Below are 26,188 nucleotides of genomic sequence, written 5' to 3'. Positions count from 1 at the left end.
AGTGTCATGTTTGTGCTGTACATGTGAATCTCAATGAACCACAGGAACCCACTCACTCCACAGTAGTGGGATTGAGCCTGCTAACAGTTTAAAATGCTCCTCTGCACACGAACTGCCTCCTACACCCATGGGCACTTGAAATAAAAATGTCAGTCATTAGTAAGAAGCCAGCTGCTGCAGAGAGGTCTCCATGCATTCCCACATTTGGATAGCAGGCTCATAAGGGCACACTCCAGTTGTAGTAGCAATCAGCCTAGGAAAACAGACTCAGGCAATTGTGTCTCGTAATGAATCTGGAGAAATCCCAGATGTGTTAGGACTTTGTTTCAAAAGGTCACCGCAATCCATCTGTCGTAAATTTTCCAAAGGATTAGTAGCACGGCGTCAAGCTACTGATGCACATTTTGCACCCGGGAAGCGAACACTCCTGGAGCCGGGGCTAGTGGGATTAGTTGACATTTCCTAGACGCTCCTGCTCCAGATGCTTTTGCCACGTCATCCATCATCACCTTGGAAAATGCTCCTCGAATTCTGCCAGATTGTCGAGGATTCCATTTAATTAGCAGCTGAAACCTTTATGCGCAACAGTCAACTTGGCTTGCGCAATGGCATACTCATTGCCTGTCAATTTGGTGCCCATTCTCAAAGATGCTGGTCTTTAAACATCACACCATTCACCGAGTGAAAACTGACTGACAGTAAACAGTGGGAAAACTGAGACTTCTGTCCAAGTTGCACGAGAGATCAGCTGAGCCTTTGGATTGAAAGAAAAAAAATCATAATTTTGAGATATACAAACAAGCAGCATAGCAGGAAATCTATAAGGCTCCTCAGGACGGTAGTGGATAAATCTGGCTGAGAGGCATAAGTTAGAAAGGTTCAACTGTCATCTTGCTACATTACAAAGACGGACAATGAACATTATACTTGTAGAAGCTCAGAACAGGATTGCAGGATCACTGAATGGTTACATGACAGGTGAAGGCCATTTGGCCCCTCAGGTCTGTACTAAATCACCGCAGGCACTATTTACCTCATGTCTTCTCCCTGTAGCCCTTCACATTCTTTCGTTTCAGATAATCCAGTTCCCTGCCTCCACCGCACTTTCAGGTAGTGCATTCCAGATCCTAACCACTCGCTGCATGAACAAGTTTTTCCCTAGTATCTTCTTTCACAGATGCATCATACTTTTTCAGATGCACCATAGAAAGCATTCTTTCTGGTTGTATCACAGCTTGGTATGGCTCCTGCTCTTCCCAAGACCGCAAAAAAACTACAAAATGTCATGAATGTAGCCCAATCCATCACGCAAACCAGCCTCCCATGCATTGACTCTGTCTCCACTTCCCGCTGCTTCGGCAAAGCAGCCAGCATAATTAAGGACCCCACGCACCCCGGACATTCTCTCTTCCACCTTCTTCCGCCAGGAAAAAGATAAAAAAGTCTGAGGTCACGCACCAACTGACTCAAGAACAGCTTCTTCCCTGCTGCCATCAGACTTTTGAGTGGACCTACCTTGCATTAAGTTGATCTTTCTCTACACCCCAACTATGACTGTAACACTACATTCGTTTCCTTCTATATGAACGGGATGTTTTGTCTGTATAGCGCGCAAGAAACGATACTTTTCACTGTATACGAATACATGTGGCAATCATAAATCAAATCAAATTAGCTGATTCTTTTGTCAATTATTTTTGAATTGTGCTCTCAAGTGTTCAAACCTTCCACCAATGAGAAGATTTTTCCCCCTATCTACCCGATCCAGATCCCTCATGGTTTTGAATACTTCCATCAAATCTCCTCTCCACCTTCTCCTCTCAACAGTTCCAATCTCTTCAATCTACCCGTTGAACTGAAGTTCCTCACCCATGGAATGATTTTCATTAATCTCTGCATTCTTACCGATGCCTTCACATTCTTCCCAGAACTGGATGTAACACTCCAGTTAAGGCCAAACCAGTGTTCCATTCATGTTTAATATTACATCCTTGTTTTTTTGTACTCAATGCCCCTGAATAATAAATCCTGGGATGCTGTATGCTTTATTAACCACACTTAACCTGTCTGGCCACCTTCAATGATTTATGGCATGTATCCCTCTGCTTCTTCAATCCCTTTAAAATTGTCCTCTTTATTTATATTGTCTCTCCATGCCCTTGGAAATAGTGGATGCGTTGGTTGTCATCTTCCAAAATTCTGTACATTTTGGGACGATCCCAGCCATTTGTTTGATAAAGGAGGGAGGGAGAAAAGAGAGAATTGCAGACCAGTTAGCCAAATATTAATAGTAAGGAAGTTGTTAGAGTCTATTATTTTCACTGCGATAACAGGCCACTTCGAAAATATCCATGGGATTAGACAATGTCAACATGGATTTGTTAGGGGCCAGATCAGAAACTCCAAGGTACATTATGAAGTCAGCCTAGTCCTCAACTTTATTTGATTTTGGCATTTTTGTGAGCATAAAGCGTTTCACTCCAGGGATGATTCTATTGATCCATGAGGAAGCTTTTGTTAAAACAAACTTTAACAACACAGTTAAAATATGACAATAAATTAGCATAACTTTTACTTATTGAAGTACTAAAACATGACAATAACTGCTATTATTTCCAATTTAAGCAATATCCCCATAGCCCATAAACTCCTCTTCAGGATCAGTTAGCAAGACACACAGGCTTATGTGTTTCACCAGTACTCCAGCCTTTTAACCTTTCTGGACAGAGATACAGAGAGACACACGTCTTTTGACTTTGACCTCCAGAGGAAAACCAATCTTCACACAGCAGAACTCCAGTGAGGAAGAGAGAGAGAGAGAGAAAATATCCTTTCTCTTTTTGCAGACCTCTGGAGAGAGATACCTATTTTCTAGCAGGTTCCAGACTTCAATTTCAAGAAAGAGAGAAACTGCTCTTTACTGCAACCACCTGCTTTTTCCTCTCTGTAAGCCGAGTTTCATCCACTCCTGACTTTATTCTTGTCAATCAACCTAATCAAGCCCTACTTTGAAAACCCCAGGGAACAACGCTAAGAATAACAATAATGCATTAGCCCAGATTAAAACAATTACTCCAATAATTAGGAGCAATTAACCTTCTGCAGCATAGCAGACGGACTGCCGGCTGTAGCCAATTGGCACCGTAATCAGAGTTGAAGCATAAGCATAACCTTCACCAGAAACATGATATAAAACACATTTCTTAAAGGCACAGTATCATCACAGATTTAGGAAAGGGAAATCATGTTTGACAAACCTCATGGTGCTCTTTGAGGTGGTAGCTAATAGATAAGGGTTAACTAGTGGATGTGGTGTATTTGGATTTTCAGAAAGCGTTTGATGAAGTCCAACATAAGAAGTTATTTTGCAAAATTAAAGCACATGGGATTGGGGATAATGTATTGATATGGATTGTGAATCAGCTAGCTGACAGGAAGTTGAAGCATGTATAAAGTTCTGACAAGGCTGGATCGACTCAATGTAGGAATATTTCCTCTGGCTGAAGGGGCTAAATCAATGGATCACAGTCTCAGGATACTGGGTAGGGCATGCCGGACTGAAATGAGAAGAAACTTCTTCAATCAACAGGGTGGTGAACCTATGGAATTCTCTACCACAGAAGGCTGATGAGGCCAAGCTACCGAATACATCTAAGAAGGAAATTGATTTTTAGGCTCTTAGTCAAGGGGTATGGGAAGAGCGTGGGAGTATGGTGTTAAGATGCAGGGGCAACCATGATCATAATGAATGGTGGAGCAGGCCTGAAGGGCCAAATGGCCTACTCCTGCTCCTAATTTCTATGTTTCCTGCAAGACTGCTTGGGGATTGAATTGAGGGAACACATGTTCAGACAGTCTGGATCCGCACACTCTTACAGACATCAATTTTGTCCTTCTTTGCATTATAACTTAGCTGAACTTCAGTATGTACACAGAGTACAATGCTTTAGACTGCATCTGAAAGAAGCTTCATTACATTTTGTTGTTACTATCAAGTAAATGGTACCAATCTCAATCACAGGGTCTGGGAATTATAAAACATTAATGAGCATACTCTGGAATTGAGAGTGGTACCGTTTGCATATTGTGGCGGTTATTCCTCTGACAAAGTACTCACAGCACAGAAACATTGGTCGGAACTTTCCAGTCCCATGTACCAGCCCTGCTAAAAGTCAATGGAGGTTTGAATGGCTTGCTATATCCACTGTAGGGGAAGCCACCTTGGCAGGGGTGGAACATTGCAGCCACTCCGTCTAACAGATCCAATGGATACCAGTGTTTAGGATACACATGAACCTCTTCCCACGCTGCTTTTATCGAACCCCATCAACATATTCTTCCCTTCCTTCCTCCCTCACATCATTACCCTGCTTCCCTTCAATGCATCTATGCTGTCTGCTTCAACTACTCCTTTTAGTATTGAGTCCTACTTTCCAGCTACTTTATCCTGAATTCCCCATTGGATTTATGAGTGACTATCTTATATTTATGGCCTCTAATTCTGCTCTAAACTGCGAAATGCAAGCAACTCCTCTGCACCTGTTCCCTATCAAAGTCGTTTGTAATCTATCAGACCCCTGCTCATTCTTTCCTATTGTTGTATGGATAAATACATTCCCGTCGTGAATAATGGGAAAATAAAGAGCAAGTCATTCAGCAGCTGAAAGAGAATGGAGAGTGAACCGGATTAACAGGGACAGAGGCCTCCTCATAGCTTACCTCCAATAGCCGTAATGACCAGAAAGATGCCTGGTTCAGGCATCTGGTTCTGAAACCTTCGCTCCGTAGCAGTCAGGCCTTGGGTGCCGAGGGATTAATGTGATAAATGAAAATCTGCCACTGTCACAGGAGGTTAATACTTTGTTAACCTATTTTGAAGTGTTAGATTAATTTACTGGATACCATTCCATGCTCCTTACCTGTTCTTTCCACTCTCCCCCTGGGCTGTTTTCAAAAGCTACCTTCCTGGCCCAGCTATTGCCACTTCACATAAAGGGTCCCATTGAAAACATTAATCTCTCATTCTTTCCTCGGTACAGAACTAACTGTTGGGCATTTTTGCCTTTTTTTCTTTTATTTATGAACTCCAAGATTTGTAAGCCCACTTCAGAGCTAGAAAGATGGTTTTAAGATCTAGAACAGTGCCTGCATTTTCACACCAAATGCCGACACACGTGACTAAGAGTTTATCATTTTTACTCCATTCTTAAGATTATTTCGAGACTATAATGGACAGCGAGGCATCAACCCTACCATTAAAGGAGTAAGTGCATCCATTTATGATGGTGTTCAACCATTTTGCACTCTCTGCAATTTAAGATTTTCATACTAACAGATATTGCAGATTATTTCAAAGCGGAGGCGATGGCCAAGTGTTATAATCGCGAGACTATTAATCCAGAAACTCTGCAAATTTTCTCATGACTCGGGTTTGAATCCCACCATGGCAGTTGGGGAATTTGAATTCAATGAAAAATATCTGGAATTAAGAATACTGATGACCATGAAACCATTGTTGATTATCGGAAAAAGCCATCTGGTTCACTAATGCCCTTTAGGGAAGGGAATCTGCCGTCCTTAGCTGGTCTGGTCTGTATATGACTCCAGAACCACAGCAATGTGGTAGACCCTCAACTGCCCTCGGACAATAAGGGATGGGCAAAAAAAGCTGGCCAGCCAGCAATGCCCATGTTCCACGAATGAATAAAAAAAAAACAATTGGCTGTCAGGAAATGCAAAGAGGTGTATTCTCTTGAAAATTATGAAGAAAACTCTGTCAGTGGAATAGAGATGATTATGGGGAGAATTAATCATGCTTTTCAAACCTTCTGAAGACTCTGCTGCAAGATTATTGCCACTGATTTGACAATTGATAAGGAAGTTTATAGCTGGGAGAATGAGGAGGACAGTTTAGAAGATTTATTTTCCGCACAATCTTCATTTGGCGACGCAATGTGAATATTGAGAATTGGCAAAAACTTTGGAAAAAAAAGTGAAGAACTCAACAACAATCCTGATTAAAAGTTTCAAAATGGATGGAAACTAGGAGTTGGATTGAAAGTGCTCTGAGTTTTGGCATTATTATAAATGGGACTGCAGGTACACTGTATCCTTAACATTTTGCTCCAAATGTAATTTCCAGCAGTTGTGATAGAGGGCTTTATTTTATTCATTCTCGGAATATGGACATGGCTGGCACAGTTGACATTTATTGCCTGTCTTTAGTTGCCCTTGTGAAGGTGTTCCACGTTTGCACCAAGGCTGTAATGAGGTCTGGTGACGAGTGGCAGAAACAAGTCTGAGCACCGGAGAGCAGGTTAATGGTGTGTAAGTGCCGCTTGATAGTACTGTTGATAACTCCCTCCATCACTTTGCTAATGATTGAGAGTAGGCTGGTAGGTCAGTAATTGACTGGGCTACATTTGTCCTACTTCTTGTGGGCAGGGCATAACTGGGAACTTTCCTTGTTGGAAGACGGATGCCAGTGTTGAAGTGGAACTGGAATAGTTTGGCTAGAGGCACATGTAGGTTCTGAAACTCTACTGTCGGGATTTTATTGGTCCCAAAATAGACCAGCCATTTCTGGATTAAATTTTTGTTTAAATTTTATTTTTTTCTCAGAGTTACAAAGCCAATGCATACAATGGACAGGGCAAACCCTTAATCCATCTCCTTGCCTGCTCCAAAAACCAATTCAAATTGAATCCAATTGGTTAAAGACTGAGCACTGAGTTTGATGCCCTGAGAAGGAACATCTCAGCATCATCACATGTCACTTCTGGTGAAGGTGATGGCACACACATCACCTTGCCATTTGCTTTAATCTGCTGAGTAAGTTTTTACATAAGTCAATGGGAGCAATTAAAGTCTGATTAAGTCCATGCCCATCGTCCAACTGATTTGAAAGTTTTCCAGCAAATTCAATTGATCCTGACTGATGGCTAGAAATTGGTTTTGACAATAGGCTCTCTAACCAATCTGATCATATTGACTGTAATCTTTCTAAGCAATCCGATCGGTTTGACAATAGACTGTCCAGCCAATGTGATCCATTTTGAAAACAAGCTTTCTAAACAATCTGATCAGTGCTGACAATAGGCTGCCTAACCAATCTGATTGGACCTGACAATTGGCTCAGAAACCAATCCGATGGTTCTGACAATATGCTCTCTAACCAACCTGATTGGTTCTGACAATAAAGTTTTAAAATTTATTTATTAGTGTCACAAGTCGGCTGATATTAACACTGCAGTGAAGTTACTGTGAAAATCCCCTAGTCGCCACACTCCGGCACCTGTTCGGTACACTGAGGGAGAATTTAGCATGGCCAATGCACCCTAACAAGCACTTCTTTCAGACTGTGGGAGGAAACCAGATCACCCGGAGGAAATGCACGCAGACACAGGGAGAATTTGCAAACTCCACACAGACAGTGACCCAAGCCGGGAATCAAACCCGGATCCCTGGTGCCGTGAAGCAGCAGTGCTAACCACAGTGCCACCATGCCGCGAATAGGCTCTCTAACCAATCTAGTTGGTTCTGACAATAGGCTCTTTCACCAATCCAATTGGTTCTGACAGTCTCAGTGCAGCTTCCGTACGCTATGATTGGACAAAATTGATAATCGTAAATCCTTTCAGGAAAAGAATAATTATTTTAATTTTTTTTAAACCGACACAAGCTGAGATGTTATCCACTTTAAATAGTGATGTGTAGCTTTAGAAGTGGCAATTGAGGCAGAGACCATCACATAATTTAAGGCGATTGTAAAAGTGTTTTAAGAAAATAAAGAAAAAGGGAAAAGGCAGAGGAATGAGGGAGAGAATTAGAGCTGACACAAGCACTGCGTAAGGTGACCTCTTTACTGTAATATTTATGGTTCTATGGCATGTGACAACTCTTCAACCATTCGCGCCTGCTCTGTAATAAATGGTGTGCTTAATTATCTTTCCCTCTGTATACATAAACCAGAGTTTTCATGTATAATACTTCCTAAGAAAAATAAATCACAATATGTAAGAACTAAAACCTATCATTTGCATGACATGATTTATTGTCAAAAAATGAGCAGCTTTGAAATGTGTAAGAGGACTCATTTGCTCTAATTATTTCTGAAAATACTGAAAGAGATTTCAGGTTTTATAAGTTTTGCTGAACGTTGAATAATTTATCACCTGATATATGAAATGCTTACATTTAAATACACCTGTTTGCAAGGCAGTTATCACACTCGATCTCAAGTACCTGATTTTGGGAGAAGTAACTTGGGACCAATGGAATGAGGCCAGTCTACTTGCTTATGATTCTATGATTATCTGGGCAAAAAGATGCCAGCCACAGCTCTTTCCACAGGCTGTGAGTTCAAGACCCACAGCTGAAACTAGAGTGTATAATCTATGTTGCTACTCCATTGTCACGCTGGAGGAACGCTGTTGGAGGTGGTGTCCTTTGGATGTGGTGTCAAACTGAGGCCCAATCTGCTTTCTGTGGTAGTTGTACAAAGATTCCATTGGACTATTGTTAGCATCATTGGACCCATCCAACCCTTTTGGGTCTGCTCCACTTCAATGAGATCAGAGCTGATCAGTGACCCTAACTCCCAAGAGGAACTCCTCCCCAATATTTAGCCCTCGACCAATGTTGCTAAAACAGATGAGCTCGGTGCTGTTTGCAAGACTTCACTGCACTTTTACATTGGCTGCTGTAATTCTCTCATAACAGTGACTACACTTTGAAAGTATTTAATTTGGGGCTGTGTGGTTGTTGTCCCACTAATGGCAGGGGAGGCGATGGCCAAGTGGTTTTACCGCTAGACTATTAATCCAGAAACTCAGCTAATTTTCTGGGGACCTGGGATCGGATCCCACCACGGTAGATGGTGAAATTGGAATTCAATTAAAAAAATCTGGAATTAAGAATCTACTGCTGACCATGAAACCATTGCCAATTATCAGAAAACCCATCTGGTTCACTAATGTCCTTTAGGGAAGGGAATCTGCCATCATAACCTGGTCTGGCCAACATTTGACACCAGAGCCACAGCAATGTTGTTGACTCTCAACTGCCCTCTGAACAAGGGCGACTCGGGATGGGTAATAAATGCTGGACAGCCAGCGACACCTATGTCCCACAAATCAATATTAAAAAAAGGGCAACACAGCAGACTCAGGGTCACCTGGCATGAGTTCATTTAGGAGTAAGGGAATCATCCCAGGAGAGGGGTTCTCTTGGGCAGGAGGCATTCCAAAGCTAGCAACAGACATGCTGCTGCTCTTGTGGACCTTTGTAAGTAAATCCTTTGTTGTTCACTAATGAAGTTTACCCTGTGGAACTCCTGCAGCAATGTCCCAAAACCGAGATGATGATCTCTGTTGTCTTTTAGGGATGATGAAGCAATACTGCGAATGCTACCATTTCCTAACCGCGAGCCCATCTTTCCCTGCTTGTGGCTGAGTCAGACCGTCCACAACCCAGGTGTTGTATTTGACTGAGAAGTGAGCTTCTGATTGTAGAACCACTCCATTGCATAAACTATCAACTTCCACCTCCACCTCTGTCTCACCAACACCTCTACTTTCTCAGGAAACTAAGGAATTTGGCATGTCTGCTACAACCCTTACCACCTTCCACAGATGCATCATAGAAAGCATTCCTTCTCGTTGTATAACAGCTTGGTACGGCTCCTGCACTGTCCAAGACAGCAAGAAACTACAAAGGGTCATGAATGAAGCCCAGTCCATCACGCAAACCAGTCTCCCATCCATTGACATTGTCTATACTTCAGGAAAGCAGTCAGCACAAAAAAGGACGCCACGAACCCCGACACTCTCTTCCACCTTCTTCTGTCGGGAAAATGATACAAAAGTTTGAGATCACGTATTAACTGACTCAAAAACTTATTTCCTGCTGCCATCAGATTTTTGAATGGACCTACCTCACATCAAGTCCATCTTTCGCTACACCCTAGCTATGACTGTAACACTGCATTCTGCACTCTCTCCTTTCCTTCCCTAGGTACTTTGGCTGTATAGCGCGCAAGAAACAATACTTTTCTCGGTATACCAATACATGTGACAAATCAAATCAAATGCTGAAACGTCCATCTATTCTTCTTGTTACTTTTAGACTTGACTATTCCAGTGCTATTCTGGCTAGCCTCCCATCTTCCCCTGACATAAGCTTGAGTTCATGCAAAGCCCCTTCTCACCGATCGTAACTTGCATCAAGTCCCATTCACTCATTAACAAAAAATGCTGGAAAATCTCAGCAGGTCTGACAGCATCTGTGGAGAGAGAATAGAGCCAATGTTTCGAGTCTGGCTCTATTCTCTCACCACAGATGCTGTCAGACCTGAATCATAGAATCATAGAATCATAGAAACCCTACAGTACAGAAAGAGGACATTCGGCCCATCGAGTCTGCACCGACCACAATCCCACCCAAGCCCTACCCCCATATCCCTACATATTTTACCCACTAATCCCTCTAACCCACGCATCTCAGGACACTAAGGGGCAATTTTAATCATGGCCAATCAACCTAACCCGCACATCTTTGAGATTTTCCAGCATTTTCTATTTTTGTTTCAGATTCCAGCATCTGCACTATTTTGCTTTTACCCATTCACTCATCACCTTGTGCTCGCTCACACACACTGGCTTTGAATCTGCCAACTCTCCGATTTTAAAATTCTCATCCTTGTTTTCAAATCCCTCTTCAGCCTCACCAATCCCAGGGCGGAATTTTCCCACACTGCCCGCCACGGGAACTGTCGCGGGCGAGATAGGACCAAGCAAATGTCAGTTGACCTCAGGCGGGATTTTCTGGTCTTGGGGCGAGCGTAGCCAGAAAATCCCACCCCCTATCTCTCTAATCTCCTCCAGCTCGACAGCGGCACGGTGGCACAGTGGATAGCATTGCCGTCTCAGTGCTAGAGACCCAGGTTCAATTCTCGGCTTGGGTCACTGCCTGTGCGGAGTCTGCACGTTCTCCCTGCGTCTGCATGGGTTTCCTCCAGTTCATAGAATCATAGAATCATAGAAACCCTACAGTACAGAAAGAGGCCATTCGGCCCATCGAGTCTGCACCGACCATAATCCCACCCAGGCCCTACCCCCATATCCCTACATATTTACCCACTAATCCCTCGAACATATGCATCCCAGGACACTAAGGGCAATTTTTAGCATGGCCAATGAACCTAACCCGCATGGGAGGAAACCTGAGCACCCGGAGGAAACCCACGCAGACACGAGGAGAATGTGCAAACTCCACACAGACAGTGACCCAAGCCGGGAATCGAACCCAGGTCCCTGGAGCTGTGAAGCAGCAGTGCTAACCACTGTGCTACCGTGCCGCCAGTTGCTCCGGTTTCCTCTTGCACTCTGAAAGACGTGCTGGTTAGGTGCATTGGCCATGCTAAATTCTCACTCAGTGTACCCGAACAGGCGCCGGAGTGTGGCGACTAGGGGATTTTCACAGTAACTTCATTGCAGTGTTAATGTGAGCCTACTTGTGACACTAATAAGTAAATAGATAAAAATAAAACCTTTTGAAATCTCTCCACTGTTTCTGGCCACATGCATTTTACTGGTTGTGATTCCTCTGTAAGAGTTTTAACAACACCAGGTTAAAGACTTTAACCTGGTGTTGTTAAAACTCTTACTGTGTTCACCCCAGTCCAACGCCAGCATCTCCACATTGTGATTCCTCTGCCATTGACCACCATGTCTTCAGCTGCTCAGGACTTAAGCCTCACCCCTTCTCTTAATTTTGCCCTTTCAAATGCTCCTCCTTGCCTCCTTCCCCCATCCCAATATCTCCTTATGTGGCTTGCAGTCAATTTATTTTTTGTGACAATGCTGCTGTGAAGTGCTTGTGATGTTTATTTCGTATAATGGAAAATATTCAAACCACGATGACGACTCAAAATGTTTGGCTCCTTGCACAATAAGGAAGACAGCAGAGTTTGCTATTGATGTTGAAAAGTGATTGCAGTTTGTACACAAAGAATGTACATTTTTGCTGGACTTGAGTGAGGTGTCATTGTGTGAAGTTGTGAGAATCTGCACCTGTGGGTATTATTTCCAGTAAATTTGTCAGGGAAATAACTGGGCACAAAAGCCAGCGTCTCTTAGATTAAACTAGGATCTGTGTCTGTGGAACGTTGTTCCAGCACAGGTACTACATGGTTATATACTGAAGCAATTAATGAATCAATTTACCTGCCAGCACTTTGAAAAGAGTTTAAGCTTAATTAATTCACAGTTAGCTTAAAAGCTTGTCTTGTCATTCCATTCAATGACATTTATACTTTAGTAAATATGAAACAGAAGTAGCAAGAGACGACTTGCTGAGAATGGTCTTGCCCAAGTGGAAGTGTGAGTTTTTAAGTAATAAAGTTTATTCATTAGTGTCACAAGTAGGCTGACATTAACACTACGATGAAGTTACTGTGAACATCTTCTAGTCGTCACGCTTCAGCGCCTGTTCAGGTACACTGAGGGGGAATTTAGCATGGTCAATGCACCAAACCAGCACGTCTTTCAGATTGTGGGAGGAAACCGAAGCACTCGGAGGAAACCCACGCAGACTCAGGGAGAACGTGCAGACTCCAAACAGAGAGTGACCCAAGCTGGGAATTGAACCTGCGTTCCTGGCGCTGTGAAGCAGCAGTGCTAATCACTATGCCACCGTGGATATATACTAAAGCAACTAATAAATCAATTTACCTGCCAGCACTTTGAAAAGAGTTTAAGCTTAATTAATTCACAGTTAGCTTAAAAAGCTTGTCTTGTCATTCCATTCAACGGCATTTATACTTTAGTAAATACAAAACAGAAGTAGCGAGAGATGGGATTGGTCTTGCTGGTGGCGCTGGAAATCCAGCACTGGGAGACGCACTGGGGGGTCGGACGTCCAATCCGAATCCTGCGGATTAGACGCTGCTTAAATCTCCCAGCCCGTTGCACTAAAAAATCCGCACAGTGGGATGGGAGAATCGCCCCCGTTATATCTGAATAAGCTGAAAGCCCCAACAGGGAGGCAGTCTGCAGTAGCAGTGGCCCTGCAATATTCTGTTATCAGTGCGTAGACTAACATTGGGCACAGAATTGTCCATTTGTGAAGGCAGTGTGCGACACCTTCAAGAAGAAAAGTAATCCTGTCAAGATGTGCTGGAGGATGTAAATTGGGAAAACCCTGGTTGGAGGAAATGGCTGTCACTTCAGACTTTAATTGACCAGCAGGAGATCAATGAGAGGTCAGTTGTGACCCATGTGATCAGAAGCACAAGAATGTCCACTGGAAATTTGCAAGGCGGGTACAATTTTGCCTTTTAAAAAGCATTTAGGCAGTTACATGGGTAAGATGGGTATAGAGGGATATGGACCAAACAAGGGCAATTGGGACTAGCTTACTGGTTAAAAAGAAAAGGGCTGCATGGACAAGTTGGGCCGAAGGGCCTGTTTCCATGCTGTAAACCTCTATGACTCTATGGCATCATGGTCCATGTAGCAATGGAGCTTTGGAAAATGTGAACGTGCATCAGTCAGTGTGAATCCTGAATCGCTGTATCTTAACAGGTTGAATCAACACCAGTTGGAGAAATCATGCATAGAATGATGAAGTTATGGAGAAGAAAAAATTACCAGAATTTTAAACATTTTTTTAATTTATTAGTCACAAGTAAGGCTTACACTGCAATGAAGTTACAGTAAAATTTCCCCAGTTGCCACACTCCGGCACCTGTTTGGGTCAATGCACCTAACCAGCACGTCTTTCAGACTGTGGAAGGAAACCAGAGCACCCGGAGGAAACCCACGCAGACACGGGGAGAATGTGCAAACTCCACACAGGCAGTGACCCGAGCCAGGAATTGAACCCAGGTCCCTGGCGCTGTCAGGCAGCAGTACTAACCACTGTGCCACCGTGCTGCCCACAGTCACATACATGGTGCAATGTGCAAAATTGCCCATCATTGTGCTAAAGGGTGAAAAGCCAGACTTGTTAGGAAGAAACTAGTCAGCAGCACTTAATTTACATTGGAACCAGTTTTCTCATGTTGAAACAACATTCACAATGCAAGATGACACGATCCTCAGGTATTTAGTGAAACCAGCAAACAGGTTCAAGAATTGAAGGTCAGTACACGGGTTCATTGGAACTCAAGGCCAGTTTACTGCAGGCCTCAGTCAGTACTCTGTTCCCTGAGGAAGAAAGTAGAGCAAGGACTAAAAAGACTTGAAGCCGAGAACATTATCTATAAGAGCACCAAACTCAGATGGCAGTGTAAGAATATATGATGATTAGAAGGCACCGGAATGTAATCCACCCAACACTTTGCTAAATATGGAGGATCTGTGCACAATGTTTTCAGGAGAAAATATTTTTTCAAGGTGAGATTTAACAAATGCCTTCTGCAATTTGACAATGAGTCTAAGTCATATTTGACTATCAATACACAAAAGGGTGATGAACCAAATTTAACAAGATATTTGGGGAGTCATAACAAAGTTATTTTGGCTTAAACTTGCGGACCCATGATGGCAGGCAGAATAAAGGCAATGTTTGGAAAAATGTGGAGTTCAGGCAAAAGCACATCAATGTGAAACATTTCAAAACTATGTAGAGTACTTGAGTCATAGGATAGGCACAGATGGGTTATATCGTACCAAGCGTAACGTTCCAGTAATACCCTCAGACTATCTCTGAGCTTAGATCTATTTTGCACCTCATGAATTATTACGATAGCAATACAAATTTGGCACCCTTATTGCATCCATTAAATGAACTCTTGAGGAAGGATCTTCCATGGAATTGGACCAAGGAGTGTGACAAGGCATTCAAGTTGTGTACAAATCATTGGTAGATGGTACAATGCCATCTGACTTTGATGCTACCACATTGAGTAGCCCAATTATTCTGTTCTCTCTTAGAGATAATGTTCTCAAATCCTTTCAGTTCTTGCTTTACTTTCTTCCTTAGGGCACAGAGTACTGACTGAGGCCTACAGTAAACTGGCCTTGAGTTCCGGTGAACCCGTGTACTGGCCTTCAATTCTTGAACCTGTTTGCTGGTTTCACTAAATACCTGAGGATAATTGATGATCATGTCACCTTGCATTGTGAATGCTGTTTCAATAGGAGAAAGCTGGTTCCAATGTAAATTAAGTGCTGCTGACTCGTTTCTTCCTAACAAGTCTGGCTTTTCAACCTTTAGCACAATGATGAGCAATTTTGCACATCTACGTGGTTATTCCTCAAAAGTACAAATCACAGTAGCAATGTGACCTTCATGGTCAACACTTGGGGATCAGCTGGACAAAGAGGGTGGGATTTTCTGGCCGTGCTCACCCCGAGACTGGAAAATCCCGCCCAAGGTCAACGGATCTGAGCATGGTCCTGTCCCATCCACTACGATTCATGTGGTGGGCGGAACGGGAAAATTCCGCCCAGAGTCTAGTGAGAACTACCGTTGGTGGGGAAGGTTAGATAAGTAAACAGTGACACAGTGAAACAGTAGAAGGGAAACAATTATGAGTATCTTTGTAATTATGGGAATGGCCCATTAGAGTGTGGGAGAGGCTGTACACAGATTTTACAATATTTGAAGGGCAAAAACGATTCATTGTGATTGGTAGTTGAGATGGATTAATGGAATTCCAATGAGTGCTTCCAATGAAGCAAAACTCTTGATATCTCAGGTAGTTTGTTTGCTGCTTACAGGTTCCCAGAAGAAATTGCATCTGACCACACATACATATTAGTTTTGTTCAGAAGAAGTTTCAAAATTAATGTTAATGAACAGGAAAAAAAACACGAGACTTCCCTCTTATTATTCTTCTTCAAATGTAGCAGGGTGCATGGCACAAATGGTTCAGAGTGTTCTTGTTAAACAAATACATGATACAAATTGGAAAAAATGTCAAGTGTAATTGAATGACAAACTGGGTGATTTATTCTATTTATTTACTGTACCATATCGCAGACTACAACTGGCAGAGCATTTAGGAGACAACCTTGGGTGAGATGTTCATTGCTGAAGTCACATGTAACAGTCAGTAGAAGGGCAACAAAACAGGCATGAAGAGGGACATTATAGGGACAGGGTGAGAGAAAGTCTGATGTTAAACCAGAAGATTAAGTTGAAAGTGGTTGAAGTGGCTACTATCAAGTTTTACCTTGAGAGATTCACAAAGAAGAAGGAAGCTGGGAAAAGACAAATGAGTCTGATGAGTTAGATAGTTGGGATATATGTAGAATATCAAAAGATACTCCAACACAAGTTGTATCTGAAATCAGTTTAGCGCCGAACCAAAGTCAGACGGGCATTTCCAATGAAGTGGAAAATTCAGCTAAGGGTCACTTCAGACTCAGGCACTGGAGGGTGAAGGTTCATCTCTAAGTTCTGAAAGTTTTGGTTAAGTAAGGAGATATCCTCTTAAGAATAAGAAACATGTGGTGAAGTTGGATTTGTGAATAATTGTAAAACAGGCCATTTGTGTATGTGTATGTATATAAACCAGAACTGGAATAAACTAGTCCAGTTGGGTGCTAGAACACCATGTGTATACGCCAGTGTTTTTGCCATGCCAAGATATCATAAGCTTTTGATACAATGACATAATAAATAAGTACACCATCTCTGGATTGTTTCTCAACTTGGATTTTGCTGCTACCATGAGCTGTGTGCAACTAACGCTTTGATTCGGAACACCCACACCACAAGGTATCCTTGTTGTAACACTTGAGCTCCTAATGAGGTTCATGTATGCTTTCTAGAAGCGACATATATTTATATGCAGGGCCGCAGTCTCTGCAAACAAGAGGTATTTGTTCAAGCCTCGCAATTTCTTTTGAATTATATGGGAACTTGGGGAGCCATGGCAACACCTCAACAAACTGGAATTGATGCCAGCCAATCAGTGTTGACCCCATCAATCTCCACCCTTTTCTCCTGTGATGTATATTGTCATAACTGTTTGAAATTTGGCATTATTGTGCTTGACCTGATGAGTGCAAGAAAGAAAGCTTCAACAACACGTCTTTCCCTTCAGCAATACTCAAGTGTGGGTTTAGAAAAAAGAATTCTCTCATTCTTTAAATGAATAGCCCAATCTCGGTTGCTCCGATACTGGGAGAAACTGAAGGATAAAATGTGACTTATTGTACTAACTGCTCATTAACAAGCAAGATTGGGTTACATCCTGTAAAATTTAAATACCCTTTGAATCACTCAAATCCAGCAATCCTTTGTGAAATTATTCCTTTTTTTTAAATGCCTGTGGCTTCTTGGCAATTTTCTTCCAGCAGGGAAAAAAAAGTCACAATTAATTTTCTATTCATTTTTTTTCATTGAACAAGACACCAATATCTATCTTCAGTCGAAAGTGCCAGTGGTTTCATAGCAGGCCTGAACTTTAAACTTCACTTTCAATTAAATATCACATCCCGCAGATTCAGACAGCAGAGGTCTGACGTTCATCATTCCTTCCATGCTACGATCATGCTCATTTCATAGATTATGTGAAGCAATACCTCGTGTTCTGATATCTAATTTGTGCCCCAGCATATTCCCTAGTTGGTGTTGCTGGGCTCGGGATACTTCCTATTGGCATAAAGGAGAACAGCTCTATATGTAGAAAGCAGACTAAATTGCCAGACTATAGTAGTTAATAGAGAATTAACTGATCGATTTGTGAATGGGTATTAAAAAGTTTATTTATTAGTTACATTAACAATGCAATGAAGTTACTGTAGAAAAATATTCATGAAGCTACTGTAAAGATCCCCCGTGTTCACGGGCTGTGCAATTGTCTTTCCCTTTCTATGTCCATAGCGTTGGTCATTGGGCGGACTATCCCCAAATATCGGCAAAGGCTGATGGAGGGCAGGAAAAATGAAGCCCTTTGCACCAACAGCGGCTTTCTTCGCCGTATCATTCAGGACATAGATTTTAAAAAACACAAGGGGCACATCCCAAGTCATCACGCTGGCAGAATGGTCCCTGATTCAACCCATCCTACCAGCAACATAGTTTTTTGAAGGTTGGGGTGCGATTTTTAAAAGCTGCCTGCGTGCACAGAAGTTCACTTAGAACGGCCCTCCTTCCATACCCCCGTCTCCCACACAACCCCAAGTGCCATGGGGCAGTGCTAGCAGGTGGTGCCCAAGCATGGCCCTCTTTACCCCCCGCCCTCCCTCCGCCAAGCAATGCACTCACCTAAAGTTTATTTATTTGTGTCACAAGTAGCTTACGTTAACACTACAATGAACTTACTGTGAAAATCTCCTCGTTGCCACCCTCACCACACTGAGGGAGAATTTAGCATGGCCAATGCACCTAACCTGTACATCTTTCGGACTGTGGGAGGAAATCAGAACACATGGAGGAAACCCATGCAGATACGGGGAGAACGTGCAGACACCGCACAGATGGTGACCCAAGCCGGGAATTGAACCTGGGTCCCGGGCGCTGTGAGGCAGCAGTGCTAACCACTGTGCCACCGTGTCGCCCTACTGGGAGGCCTGCTTGCTAAGAGCAAACCTTGGGGCACCAGTCAGCTTTCATTCTGATCTGGCTTCAAGCCAACATGAATGAACTTTCTTCTGGGGTGGGGGCGTGAGAGGGGGGAGGGGGAGGGGGGTGAATGATCCAGATGTAGAGACCTGATAATGACATGCTAATGAATGGAAATCATTGATGGGAGGGAGGGGATAATCAGATTATGCTTTTACATTTGCTGGAAATGTGATTTGGGCATCTTGTGAGATTTTGCACTTCTGGCGCTGAACGCGTGCAATGAAACCTTGAGTGGAAAATCCTGGCCATTGAGTGCTGGTTGTGGCAATCATGTGATGTTGACTGTATGCTAAAAAAACATGAGCGTGTGAAACCCTGTGTTATTTGCATGTATGCAAATCACAGGCAGGAAAAGACCCACTGGCCCATCGAGCCTGCGGGCATGGTAGCATCCCAGTGACATAATTGGGCCAGGTATCGAGAGACCCGGATCAATAATCTGGAGATATCAATTCAAAGCCCAGCATGGCAGCTCAGGAATTTGAAAGGGATTTATTCACTAAATCTGGAATTATAATTCATGGTGATCATGAAACTGAAGGGCTGAGAAGGACAAAGAATTAAAGAGGGTGAATTCAATGTCAGATGAGGTAGAGAAAACAAATAAATACTGGGTTAAGAAAGAAAGAATAGAGACAGAGAAGAATCTCCTAAAATGGTACACAATCTGAAGTGATGAACTTCCACACATTTCTAATAGTTAATTTTCAGTGCAGGTTGAGTGGCAGCCATTTACACTGATCAGATCATTGAAAGGATACATGTATCGCCTTATATAACTGTGGCAGCTTAGCTATGTCTCGACCATGCAGGTACAGGAAGTTCAAGCTATTTAATGATATAATGAAACACACTGGGTGAGATTCTCCAGCCACGTGCGCCCCAAGACCGGAAATTCCCACCCGAGCTCAATGGACTTTTGAATGGCCCCCTTGCCGTATTTTCTGCCTCGCCCGGTTACGATTCCCACAGCGGGCTTGATGGGAGAATTTTTGTTACTGTCTGTGCTGTGCGGCCAGTGACCTGATGCACTGTCTTCCCCGGTGTCAAAGGAAGTCTGCATGTACTGCCACATGGAGTACAGATGCATGAAGTGGGGGCAGCATGATGGCACAGTGATTAGCACTGCTCCCTCACAGCGTCAGGGACCAGGGTTAGATTTCTGGCTTGGGTCAACGTCTGTGTGGAGTCTGCACGTTCTTCCCGTGTCTCCGTGAGTTTCCTTCAGGTGCTCCGGTTTCCTCGCACAATCCGAAAGGCGTGCTGGTTAGGTGCGTTGGTCATGTTAAAATTTTCCCTCAGTGTACCCGAACCGGCGCCAGAGTGTGGCAACTGGGGGATTTTCACAGTAACTTCAGTAAGCCTACTTATGAATAAATAAACTTAATACACAAATACATTTTTACCCGGCCTCCCAACTCCAGTTTTAAATGACAATTTCCTGCCCTTTTTAAAAAATATTCCTTATTTCCCTTCATTTCCCAATGAACTCGCCAGCTGACATTGACAATGCACTCATATTCTGCAAGTCCAACAGTGCTACAGAGCTGAAGCTGCTTTGCACTAACGCTATGCATGATGTGTAAGCTGGGCATGGAAGCCTGAACTGGCTCAGAAGTAAAAGCAGGTGAGACTTACTCCTCTTGAGGACTGTCACACTGCCTCGTTCTGATACCAAGTCAGGATATGATTGGCTTCAGACCACGTTTACCGTATAGCTGCACTCTGTGCAAGAAGTCAAACCGCTTTGAACTGACGTTACATAGAACATAGAACATTACAGCGCAGTACAGGCCCTTCGGCCCTCGATGTTGCGCCGACCAGTGAAACCAATCTAAAGCCCATCTAACCTACACTATTCCAATATCACCCATATGTTTATCCAATAACCATTTGAATGCTCTTAATGTTGACGAGTCTACTACTGCTGCAGGCAGGGCATTTCACACCCTTACTACTCTCTGAGTAAAGAACCTACCTGTAACATCTGTCCTATATCTATCACCTCTCAATTTAAAGCTATGTCCCCGAGTGTTATCCATCAGTGCCAATGTGTCCTGACCAACCTGAAATGATTTTCCATCCATAGCATTCTAGGGCCAGCACTTTGCACATTCTCGCAACAGTTTATGCGACTTGTTTTCTTGCATTCTTTGTTGCATTCTTTCTGGTTGTATCACAGCTTGGTATGGCTCCTGCTCTGCCCAAGACCACAAAGAACTACAAAAGGTCATGAATGTAGCCCAATCCAACATGCAAACCAGCCTTTCATCCATTGACTCTGTCTACACTTCCCACTGCCTCGGAAAAGCAGCCAGCCTAAGTAAGGACCCCACCCTCCCCGGACATTCTCTCTTCCACCTTCTTCCATCAGGAAAAAGATACAAAAGTCTGAGGTCACGTACCAACCGACTCAAGAACACCTTCTTCCCTGCTGCTGTCAGACTTTTGAATGGACTTACCTTGCATTAAGTTGATCTTTCTCAACATCCTAGCTATGACTGTAACACTACATTCTGCACTCTGTCATTTCTTCTCTATGAACGGTATGCTTTGTCTGTACAGTGCACAAGAAACAATACTTTTCACTGTATGTTAATACATGTGACAAAAATAAATCAAATTAAATCAAATCAAATCACTTTGCAGTCACCTTTAACTGGCTTAGTGCTATTGAAGCCTAAGGTTATGTCTTCCGATTCAGGATTTCTCCACTAGAGAGGAGAATCATTTCCTATTGACCTTTGTTTGTTCCCTTGATTATTTTAATGTCCTCAGTCAAGTCAGTCTTTAACCTCCTCCTCTCCCGGGAATATAACTCCAGCTCACCGATCTAAAGTTTGTACAAGCAGTTCTGAAATGGTTGGCTCAATATTCAGAATTAGAACTGCTTTTGGGCAGCTTGCTTCATGGCAATCTGTTTACGTGTTCGGAAAACATGTAACAAGCTGTTATTTCGCAGAAATCTCATCACGGAGAACCTTATTTTGCCAAACCTGAATGCTGTAGAAATAAAATGAAGGCATGTTGAAAAATGAATCGAAGTATAGATTGCTCAGAGCATAGGATAAAACCCAATAGTGATTCTTGAACAATGGCCCTGTCAAATTTTTAACCTGCAAATTTTCTTTCTCAATTCTTAATGAGTTTCTTCACCCAGCAGCAGAGAATTTACAGATTTTTAAAATTTAAATATTTATTTTCATGTCCCAGACGCTTGGTAATTCAATTCTTTTTTTTTTCTGTGAAGGGGCAGGAGGATGGTCTCCAGGGGATTCTAACAGGTACCAATGGTTGCAGATAGACCTCGGTGAGAGAACGGAGATCACCGCCATAGCAACCCAAGGCAGATATGGGAGCTCGGACTGGGTGACGAGTTATGTGCTGATGTTCAGTGACACTGAGAGGAATTGGAAGCAGTATCGTCAAGAAGACAACACTTGGGTAGGCAGCTTACACACAATTATTGCAAGTCGGTGTAAATGTGAAAAATAAAGGTTGGCTGAGAATTACTGTTATGCATGTGATTCTGTGAGAGGCACGTTAGGTAATATCACAACACATTTTCTGAATGCATATGACCACTATTGATCATTTATGTTTTCTGCTAGCTGACAACTGGTGCATGAAGTAGGTCAACCAGTGGATGACTGATCTGTGCGCGCACTAAACGGTCAGATCCGTTGAATGTGAAAAGCTGAACTGCACACAATGTTGCCTCGCGTTTGCTGTGATTTAAAATGTGAAGCGAGACTTTCAGAAATACATCAAAGGCCTTTATTTCTGGGGTTGAAGAAAGGTGCTCCATCACTTTCAGTGTTGGTTGTTCAAGGTATACTTCTCCGCTGACAGCTTGCCAAAATATTTCCTAAAGTCATTATATTATCGTCTGCTGTGACATCTAGCATGGAAGTCAAATCTTTGTACATTTTATTTTATGGGGGAGAAATTTCTATCTTTTTTTTGCTGAAATGAATCTTTTTAAATTGGGGTGGGACTAGTACGTGTGATGTTAGTGTACCTTTAAGAATTTTTTCCTTAAATCATGTTCTCTGCAGTTGTAAGCAGACCTTTTCAGTTTTTTCACATTATTACCCGGCCGCCTGTGAGAAGTCATTTTATTTCTACTTCAATGGCTTAAATGGGGATCTGTTTATTTTTACTCTGGGATCTTTTATGACCTTGCATTGTCGGGGGAAGATTGATTGACAAGTCAAAGTCAGGTGGTTTCTCCCCATGAAAAAATCTAAGGATTCATTTTTCAGTTTTAGTTTGGAAGGGGGTGGACATCAAGCTGGAAAGCATTGTTCTTCTCTCTCCCTGATTTTGAAAATTCTGCTGTTAGCTGGAAGAAAGGTTCCTGGCCTTCCCGGAGTAGAAAATCTGTTGTTGGTGGTTGGCTTGACCAGAGTCTTCCTGGTGTTTTGGGAAGCTGTTCTGACTCCAAGCTTATCTGTGTGTGCCTCAAGAGAACTGTAGCATTCAACCAAAGGACTAAATTCCGGTATTACATGAGCATAGTCTTTGCTGTGTTAAACCTGTGATAAGGGTTTTGTTTTTGGGATTTGTTTCATTGGAACGGTGTTTAGCTGTGAAGGTTTATACTATATCATGAAATTTTTTTCTTGTTTTTAATTGGTAAAAGTTATTGCTAATTTTCTTTCTGTACATGTTAACGATACATTTAAATAAACTTTGTTTGATAAAAGTTCCTTAGTGGGTCAGTTGAACCATACCTGAAGTGAATTTTCTCATGCTCACCCTAGCCAAATTCAAAGTGCAAAACTTATGATCCAGGCGGACTTCATAAAACACTTTGGAGTTTCTGACCTGAATTATAACATACACTACAGTCAAAAAAACCCTTTATCCGTACAATCTTAGGGAAAGCATCAGTATCTTTCTTTGATGTTTCAAAGCTGCAATCATTGGAGTGGAAGAGAGAGCAGTGAAGGAAATATACCCAACACACCCAATTATTTGGATATAGGCAAGTGTTCTCACTTCACCCCTCATCAAAACTTCAAATCCTACAACTGTTGCCTCGTGCCCCCAAGTTCTGCATATGATTTAGGGGTGGTAAAGGAATCACTCAGTGTAGAACTAAAGCAAATGGATCAGGATCCTCCCAGGTTCAATCCCTTGTTTGTGCTTGGATTGATTTTTCTTGCAGGGGTAACTGTAGACTTGTACCTAAATAACATCTTTAACCTAATATAATGGCCCAGGAAGCCTCACAAGAGAATTATAAGACAGAGTTGGACAGTGCAGGCAAAGAGATATTGGGTCCAGCAGCCGTAAGTGCGGTCAAGGGATTTTGAGAAGCACCTCAAAGGGTGAGAGAGTGATGGGAAAGTTTAGACAGGATGTCAACTCCTGACCACGACACTGAAGGGTGTGTGTTTGCTTGGTGTCATGACAGTAATTCCTATCCTTATCGTTTTGCTCTTTGCTCTCCCAAATACCAGCTTTTACCTGGAATATACAAGGACATGTCCATCACTCTTGACATGAACGTGACATTAAATAAAGCGCCTTGAAAGAAGATGTTAGTGAATTTATTCATAGATCATAGAATCCTACCGTGCAGAAGGAGGCCATTTGGCCCATCGAGTCTGCACCAATCACAATCCCACCCAGGCCCTATCCCCATAACACCATGCATTTACCCTAGCTAGTCCCCCTGACACAAAGGGGCAATTTAGCATGGCCAATCCACCTAACCCGCACATTTGATGTGTGCTGGCATTACTGCCAGAACCACAGTAAGTTGGCATCCCAATAACGGTAGTCCTGGAAATAAGGTGGGTGCATGGAATCACTGAGTAGAAAAATACTCTCAAGTTATCCAGTGAATGGTGCTGGACCTGCACTGCAAGCTAAGGTTGTGTGTAACATCATGTAGCTGAAGTGAGACAGACAGGTTAAGGTATTCTCCCTTTCTCTCCAAACTATGTTTGACTGCAATGTGAAATGTAGCACAGAGACAGTGAAACACACGTTGGATATCACCATGCAGTCTGTCCACGTAATGCTAGATCCAGCAATTTGTTAAGTTCCAGCATTCATAAGACGACTATCCGTCAATGAGGGTCATTCGGAAAGGACCAAATGAAAAACACCTTGTTTCTTGTTACAATTCTAGACTGAAATGGGACTTTCTCACCTTATGTGAATCCAAATTGAAAGGAGCTGGCCCGGCCTGATCCACAGCAAAAATGTGTCTGAATTTGACACAAGCTGACAGCCTCAGAGCAGTTAAGGCTGCTGCAGGAAAGGGTAAAAAGTACATGCTGATTAAGGAGACTTCATCAGAGTTGACAGCCTGTGAATAAGAAGTGTGGTTGGTTCAGATAATGAGAGCATTATCCTGCGTGGAACCCATTGGGAAAAAGATACAAAAGTCTGAGGACACGTACCGACCGACTCAAGAACAGCTTCTTCCCTGCTGCCGTCAGACTTTTGAATGAACCTACCTCGCGTGAAGTTGATCTTTTTCCACACCCTAGCTGTGACTGTAACGCTACATTCTTCGCTCCCTCTCCTTCTCTATGTACAGTATGCTTTGTCTGTATAGTGCGCAAGAAACAATACTTTTCACTGTATACTAATACATTTGATAATAATAAATCAAATCCAATCAAATCAAATCAAATGAGCCCTTGCTGATTCTGTGCTAAGAATGCTTCACCTTTACACTGAGGGTAGAAGGGTTTCATTTCTCAGCACTGACATCTGCCAGTGGCTCAGAAAGTGATCATTGTATGCAACTTTTCCTGTGGGTGTTGAGTGCAGCTTGGAACATTTTCAGTGGTGAACGGAATTTATAGGCAAGATTGTTGGGGGTTTGTCAGAAAATACTGTAAAATCCTCAAAACATTGAAAAATCAGGGAATGGCTGACAATTAATACACAACTTAACTTATTCGGACATATCAAAATCGTGATCCGTATGTTGTCTTGGGTTTAAACCTTTTTAACTGGCTTGAACTCTTGTACTGATTGCAAACTGTTCTACTAGTTTAACCAGTTGAACTGATTTGACCTGCCCCATTAATTTCAGTCATTCCACCGATTTGAACCAAGTTACTGATTTAACCAATTCTACTATTGTGGACAGTTCCACTTGCTTCGAACTGTTGTACTGGTTTGACTTGTTCTACAAGTTTAACATGACTCTACTGGATTTTAGCTGCACTAGATTTGACTTGTTGTTTTGAATTGCACTGCATACAAATAAAAATATGGAAAATTAAATAGCGCAATGAAGACAAAATCTTCCTCTTGGTCCTTGGAGGGTGCAAAGTGGCAGTGTGTGTATTCGGAAATTGAAGGGAGGCCATTAAATTTAATGAATGGAAAACCCCATTTTGGCCCATTGACCTCAAAGCCTGACCTTTTTTAATATTCATCCTTGGGGTGTGGGCACGGCCAATATTAATTGTCCATCATTAATCACCCTTGAGGAAGTAGTGGTAAGCCACCTCCTTGAACCACTGTTGTCCATGTAGATGTACCTGTGGTAGGTTAACTTTTGCAGTGGTTTGATACAATTGGTGTCTTACTGGACCATGTCAGAGGGCAGTTATGAGTCAACTACATCGCT

At 42.6% G+C, this 26,188-nt stretch overlaps 1 protein-coding gene across 1 annotated transcript in view; it reads left to right on the top strand.

The window, feature by feature from the left end:
- Positions 1 to 26,188, top strand: part of LOC144504123 (contactin-associated protein-like 5) — a 922,207-nt gene that overhangs the window by 25,181 nt on the left and 870,838 nt on the right. Inside the window, exon 3 of the mRNA XM_078229299.1 lies at positions 21,833 to 22,026. Within this exon, the coding sequence (XP_078085425.1) occupies positions 21,833 to 22,026 (194 nt within the window). The remainder of the gene's footprint in view (positions 1 to 21,832; positions 22,027 to 26,188) is intronic.

The sequence above is a fragment of the Mustelus asterias genome, chromosome 14 (genome assembly GCF_964213995.1).
Source record: "Mustelus asterias chromosome 14, sMusAst1.hap1.1, whole genome shotgun sequence".
Lineage (NCBI taxonomy): Eukaryota > Metazoa > Chordata > Chondrichthyes > Carcharhiniformes > Triakidae > Mustelus > Mustelus asterias.
This window is presented reverse-complemented; position numbering and strand designations above follow the sequence as displayed.